General features: G+C 36.7%; 1 protein-coding gene across 1 annotated transcript in view; it reads right to left on the bottom strand.

Annotated features, from left to right (window-relative positions):
• LOC104080524 (anoctamin-3-like) overlaps positions 1-7408 on the bottom strand; it is a gene marked incomplete at its 3' end in the record, with an annotated part of 48309 nt that overhangs the window by 40324 nt on the left and 577 nt on the right. The window contains 1 exon segment of the mRNA XM_009582945.1: positions 6553-6624. Coding sequence (XP_009581240.1) covers positions 6553-6624 — 72 coding nt within the window.

The following is a 7408-nucleotide window of genomic DNA, read 5'->3' as shown; positions in this document are numbered from 1 at the left end:
CATGCCACCGGGAGGGAGGGAGTGAGCGGCTGTGTGGTCTCAGTTGCCAGCTAGGGTTAAACCACGACACATGTAAACATTGTATGTATTGCACAGGTTATTCTGTCTACTGCTGTTTATCGTAAGATCACTCTATCAAAACTCACATGCGCTTCTGTAATTGAGCACCGAAAAAAGTTTTTATCATGCAGTTATTACGATACTTTGTTAGATTGTTACTTTTGGTTCAGGTCTTCATTTCTCAGTTCACTACATTGCAGCATGGCACATAAATAAGGGAGGTTCTTATATATAAACTTTATAGTAATCGGATTCAGGATACATTCAGAATACAAGGTAACCGTCATAGCAAAATTATGAACTACCTCATTCATGATCAAGTTCCTGTCTAGGAAGGATTTCATGTCATGCCAAGGAAGATGACTTACTATGCATAAATCCCTCATAATTAACCTAATTCAGAAAAAAACAGAATTGAAAAAAGAATAAATGAATTAGTGTTGTTTTATTTGCTAATGAGTATTGGCTTTATTTGCCAAATAACTTAAAATTAGATACTCATTATATCTAAATCCTGAATGCAAATTTCTATTGATTATATTACTCATTTTTTACATCTTATTTGAAATGAAATATTTCAGCCTAACAATGGAGGGCAGATCCTCTGATGATCCTCTGCCATTTCGGACGGTAGGATCTGCTGAAAGCTACTTATATGCTTATTTGTGTTAGAATGAGCAAACTGGATTTTTAAGTTAACAAGCTGACTATCAGATTCACAAGCCTTTCTCCTAGTCTAACCGAATTTCCAATATGGTCTAACTCCTGAAAAACTTGATGCCTTAGCTATGTATGTGATAAACTGTTTTTTTAAAGGCATTAATCTGTAGTGTAATAAGAAATCCCTTTTGTAAACCTGGCTCACAGTATTTGAAAGTGAACATAAAAAAAAGGAAGTCAAATCTGGCAACACTAATGATAGTAATTTTAACAACGGAAAGGGACTTTGCAAATGGAAAAACAAGTCACCTATCAGTCCAAATACTGCCACTGTCCTTCTGTTCCTTTTGCTAAAGCCAAAGGACAATTTGAGAAAACATCAGACTATTCAGTGGAATATTACTTCCTGGTTTTGTGAGCTTTTGCACCTTACACAGTTCTTTTTCACCCGTACCATGCATTAGAAGAAAGCGTTTATCTCAGTTATGTCAAGAAAAAAAAAGATTCTTCTTAAAAAAAGGGAGTTATTACTGAAATAAAGTAAAACAAATTCTCCTGCAAATCATGTAAATTCCCTTCAGCTTAACTCAAGAGTACTTTTCAGTTCAACAATAAAAAACTGCTAGCTTCTCTTAAATTCAGTCAGCTGATGTCTAAAGCACACTCAAAACTCCAAAAAGGTATGTAGTAACCACCTGCTCCTGCTATAATTTTAACATAGATTACTCCTTTAAGAGGATTTTTCCACTGTTCATGGAGATAAAATTATAGTGCAACTAACCTTAAACAAAATTGTTTACATTCAGATTTCTTTTAGAAAAAAATGGCCAAAAATTGTGATCGTTCAAAGATAAGGTTCATTCGCTTTATGCATATGATGGCCTTTAAGGAAAAAGAAAAGCGTTATTTTAAAAATTTACCCATTACTGTTTCATAGAATCATAGAATCATTAAGGTTGGAAAAGACCTCTAAGATCATCAAGTCCAACCGTTAACCCAACACCACCATGCCCACTAAACCATGTCCCTAAGCGCCTCATCTACACGTCTTTTAAATACCTCCAGGGATGGTGACTCCACCACTTCCCTGGGCAGCCTGTTCCAAGGCCTGACCACTCTTTCAGTGAAGTAGTTTTTCCTAATGTCCAGTCTAAACCTCCCTTGGCGCAACTTGAGGCCATTTCCTCTCGTCCTATCGCTTGTTACTTGGGAGAAGAGACCGACCCCCACCTCGCTACAACCTCCTTTCAGGGAGTTGTAGAGCGCGATGAGGTCTCCCCTCAGCCTCCTCTTCTCCAGGCTAAACAGCCCCAGTTCCCTCAGCCGCTCCTCATCAGACTTGTGCTCCAGACCCTTCACCAGCTTCTTTGCCCTTCTCTGGACACGCTCCAGCACCTCAATGCCCTTCTTGTCGTGAGGGGCCCAAAACTGAACACAGGATTCAAGGTGCGGCCTCACCAGGGCCGAGTACAGGGGCACGATCACCTCCCTCCTCCTGCTGGCCACACTAGTTCTGATACAGGCCAGGATGCCATTGGCCTTCTTGGCCACCTGGGCACACTGCCGGCTCATGTTCAGCCGGCTGTCAACCAGCACCCCCTTTATACATGCTTGTGCACACAGACATACCCTCACACTAGTGGAGCAGCTCCTGGATTAACTAACTCATTAGTTAACCTTAATGTGCCTGCAATTCTGTTTTGTTTCTAGAACTTAAAAAAAAAGTTCTGGAGGAAAACAAATTTTTATTTTTGTGACTTTCTGTATGTAGTTACTATGTAGCTACTAGGAACTAACTATTCCCCACTTATTTTTTCCAGCTCCAACTAAAGTCACAAGCTATTATTGGTAGCTGCAGTAAAGTCAGAAATTCAGAAACTGAAGTTAAAGCTATGTCATTTAAATCCAGCTGGCACAATCAAAGTAATTACTGAGCACGTCTTTCACAAGAAAAACAAAGCACAGTAAAAACAGAATGGAATATAAATATACACTACATTTTTAAGCAAGTATCCACAGACATAAGACTGAAAAAAAAGTATAATGTTGAATTCCCTTTGAGAGAATGACCATCAAATGTCTGAGTATCACTGGTGTGACTTTCAAATGTATTAAAAAATGGATGATATTGGAATTACATTGTCACAGCAATGAGTTCAGACTTTAATGTCCAGGTTCTCATGTAACACAAATTTACATGTATCTACAAATACTACACAAGTATTTTCATTTTTTCTTGTATCTACCTCTTATAAGATCCTGACACTCAATTCTAAAAAAGCATGAAAAAGATTTTTCCTGTTTTGCTAAATCTATGCCTTTTAGGCATTTGTGATTATTGCATCAACATGACAGATTAGTCCAAGTAAGTCCTGTATCACAAGTATACTGTTCTTGTTACCTAAAATACCACACTGAGACTTAGCCTGACTGTGTCTGTCACCTCACATAAGCATCTCTCCTAGATTATACACCTAGGCAGTAAGTACTTCTACTGCCTCTAGAAAAGCTGCTCTGAAGTCTTCCCATTTTATACCAGAACAAAACCTCCAGGCATCTTTTAGGAAAAATTTCAAGTATTACCTCAAGACAGTCTGTAACTTAATGTTACGAAGTTGGTCCTTTCTGTACAAGTCAGTAACTGGAACCTCAGTCTTCCACTTCCCTGACACACAGCTTCAGTAGCAGGGTGCTGGTTACTCTGGTACTGGTGGTCCCCCCCATGGCGAGAAATCCTACCCTCTTCTAACCTTGCATAAACATTTCTGAAGAAGTCTTGACAAATCGTAATGTTCTCATCAAAAAGCTTATTCAGAAAATTCCCCCATGTGTGTGGTTATAGGATTTGACTAGCTACTTGCAGCTAAATGAGCTGACAATGGATGTGTCTTGCTGTTGAGAATAAATTCACTGTAATTTTTCACTAACTACATTATATTGGTTAGCAGGCATATTGGTCTCTTGGAGAAGTTCTTAGGTAAAAAGGCATTTTCTGAACAGTCAAAAAGCAGGAATCTTTCAGTCATTTGATGAGTAAAAATCTTAAAAGCAGCTGCAGTAGAGCTGGAGGGATTAACACTCTTCGGTGAACTGGGAACTCTGATCTTAGTTTTATCTTTTGTGAACTCAAGTCACAACAAGTGACAAAGGTCACTTACACCAGAAATTTACACTCTTCTATAATGCAAACATATAGGAAAAGAAAATGCTTTTTCAAGGAAGTAGAAGCAATAACATGATTTTGCTCTGGACTGAACACCAAATTCTACAACCACGCGTCAAGAAATGCAAGGCGTAACGTTTTACTTAATGTCCAGATCCAAGCAATACATGATTTCCACGTAGGTAAGATCCAAAAGCCCTGATCATAACCTTCACTGGGTGGGAATTTCCACAAAGCTTTGGCTAAGCACTGAGCATTCCAGCACATCTGAATCCTCATAGTTCATATTATGTGTTACAGAAGCTCAATGCCTATTACTTGGCTTGAATTTACTGATTCCTCAAACTAAAAACACTACTTACCACCTAAAACTAACAGAGGAAAAAGAACATAAATCCATAATGCCCTTGATCCCACTTGTCTGTGTTAGCAGTAACAAAGGTGTAATATATTATCTTCTTACTTTATAAATCCATCGACGTCACTAACTAAACAAGTCCAACAGATTTATGACCTAATCTATAGTCAACTGAAATAAAAGAGAACCTTTCCACTGAAGTCTTATCTGACACCTGTTAATCCCCTTCTCACAAGAAGATAGTTTGTCTATGGACACAACTCTGGAAGAGGAGAAAGCCATTTGGCCTATTTTATGTACAGTTCCATGATGCTACCTAATTAAAAATTCACCACACTCACTTAATTCAGCATTCTTTCATGTTCTCAGGAGAGCAGTTTGAAAAGGTCCGCTAAGAAGATGATACCCATTAATCAGCCTATTTTGCAAACTCCGTCAAAGTGTCAGAGTACCGACTAGAGCATGTAGCAGCACTGCATTGTTTTCACCTATTTGGTGATCAAAGTTCAAGCAGCAATATTCCTTTTTTGTTTTTTTTCCTCCTGCCGCCCCCGAGGATTCAGGATAAAATTGAAAATTTTAGTCTTGGAGACAAATTCTTACCCACATAAATACAATCCTCAAGCACAAACAAACTCTATTTTGAAGGCTTACGAAAAGGCCACTTTTTAAGTGCACCTTTAACTGTCCCTGATTTCTCTTCATGAGCCTAACTGATAATGCTGATTTTTATCTAAGGCAATTCTTACTACTGACTTCTAGGATTTATTTATAAATAGTTTCCTTTCTTGCTTGTAGCTGAACATCCTAACCAATTATACTTCTGTAAATACAGAATAACTTCACAGATTTCAGTGATCTAACTTGGGATTGACTCAATTAACATGGGCAAAGTAATGAATCAAGTTAGCAAAGGGCTCCATTTAAATATTTTTTCTGTCTCTTCAAAGAGTATAGCTGTAGTCAGAAGAGGAGAAACATCCACACCAAAGTTTAATACAATTTTGAGCTGATGGGACTCAATCTATCTTTTCCTCAATCGCTGAGCCCTCCATGTTTTTTTTCAGCTTAAAACTGAATGAAAAACAGCACATCACTTACTATGAGAAAGAATTACTGCTGCCATACATAAATATGCAATAATATCAGCACGTGTATGTGTAAGCAATTAGTAAAAAAATAGAACAGGATATTTAAAAAAATTGAAACAAATTATAACAGTGAAATGTTCTAGTACCCGTGCTTGCCTACCCAGTGAAACCAATTACTCTACGAGAGTGCAGTAGCTTCACCTGGAATCTTACTGAGACACATGATTTTCTTATACAATCTTCATGCCAAGTTTTTGGTCCGAGTCATGATTTTGGAACATTTTGATTTTGTTTTAGAGGAAGTATCAGTTTCATTCACATTTCCAGTAGCTACCTCTCTAGGAGACCTTGAAGAGCCTCTTACCTATGACATATTTTGGGCATCAAGAAAAATCAATGCTAAAACATGTGAGAAGTGAACGGAAATAGCTTTCTGAAAGCAGATCTCTTTCCTTCAGCATGAAGATACAATTTCTAGTTTGATGCTACATGGACTGTGAGCAAAAAGATCTTTCACAGTAGTTGTGCAAGGTGCAGCAATATCTGCATGTACTTCAGATGGGTAATACGTGGCCAGGGAATTTCAAAATTAATTAATTTTGGAATTTGCAAATTACTACTTGTGTGTGTATATACAGACTCATTTTGCAGTTGCAAAGATGGGATATTCTAAGAATAACTCCTTTCCTACTTTCTTTGACTCAAAAGTATCAAAATGGCATTAATGCAGGTACAAATATGCCCCAATTATAGCTATTTTTCTGCTTTTTTTTTTTCTCTCCAGATTGGAACACTTTTTATACATGAATAACTAAAGTAAATATACATGAATATCTAAAGCAAAACCAACAACATAACAACTGCAGCCATGACAATACTGAATAACATGACTATACAGGAATAATAATAACAACTATTTCAAAGGAATTTCAAGTACATGCTTCTAAGTGATTGTATTATGAAGGATTGTTAGGCGTAAAGGTTACACTGAATGTATGAAAAAAATACTTCTGTGCCTTTAGTCTCTATTTACTGTTGGTCTAAAAGGTGAGAAAGGCTCAGGAAATTTATGACAGCACATATTTCTTTAGTCACATTTAGTCTCCTCTTTTAAAAAACCTGTCTGTTCAGGATAAGTATGGCCTTTCCACACTTAAATACTGCAAGTGCAATTGAAGAATCATTAATTTATTATTATTTCAGTTCAGACACAAACTTACCTAAAAATGGATCACTGTATTCTGTATTAGACAGCTTAAGCAAGTTGTTTTCCAAAGTCTCCATCACTTTAGCTGGAATAAATGCAATATTCATATCAGCATTCACATGTATTTTGTAAGTAAAAGACTTTTCAAAGCTGTCAGTGACTCAAGTGAAAAACTTTAGGCTGAAATTTTGAAGAGCACTTTTCATTGGTGGAAAAAAGAACAAGATCACTTTTAATGAAGACTTTCACTCTATTCGTGAGAGAAGTTTAACTCGGTGAAATAACTTACTAGCATAACAATTAGTACCTATCAACATTAAGGAAGGACTTATCAAAATTTAGTAGCAGAAGCCAGCCAAGTTAATTTATTCTATAAAGGTTCACACACAGTTGGCAATAATTGGCAACAGGTGACATAGTGACTGGGATCTCCAACTAGATTAGTCCCTCTGTTAAGGCATGTTTATTTGTTAAAATAGAAATCCTAAAATAAAAGTAGTTCCTTTTTCTAACACAAGCTAAAATTCATAGGGATTTTCTCCCTTTTCTCTCATTCTTTCTTTACCACTCTTCCTTGATTCTGCTATTCTTGAATGAATGCATCTGCTCCTACGTGTTCATACTTAAAGACATTTCTTGCCAAAAGCTTAATATTTATTTTTTCTCTCTGTTAAAATAGAAATCCTAAAATAAAAGTAGTTCCTTTTTCTAACACAAGCTAAAATTCATAGGGATTTTCTCCCTTTTCTCTCATTCTTTCTTTACCACTCTTCCTTGATTCTGCTATTCTTGAATGAATGCATCTGCTCCTACGTGTTCATACTTAAAGACATTTCTTGCCAAAAGCTTAATATTTATTTTTTCTCTCT

This window comes from Fulmarus glacialis, unplaced genomic scaffold, assembly GCF_000690835.1.
Source record: "Fulmarus glacialis isolate BGI_N327 unplaced genomic scaffold, ASM69083v1 scaffold13110, whole genome shotgun sequence".
Classification (NCBI taxonomy): Eukaryota; Metazoa; Chordata; class Aves; order Procellariiformes; family Procellariidae; genus Fulmarus; species Fulmarus glacialis.
The sequence above is the reverse complement of the archived record's forward strand: the minus strand, read 5'-3'. Positions and strand labels throughout refer to the sequence as shown.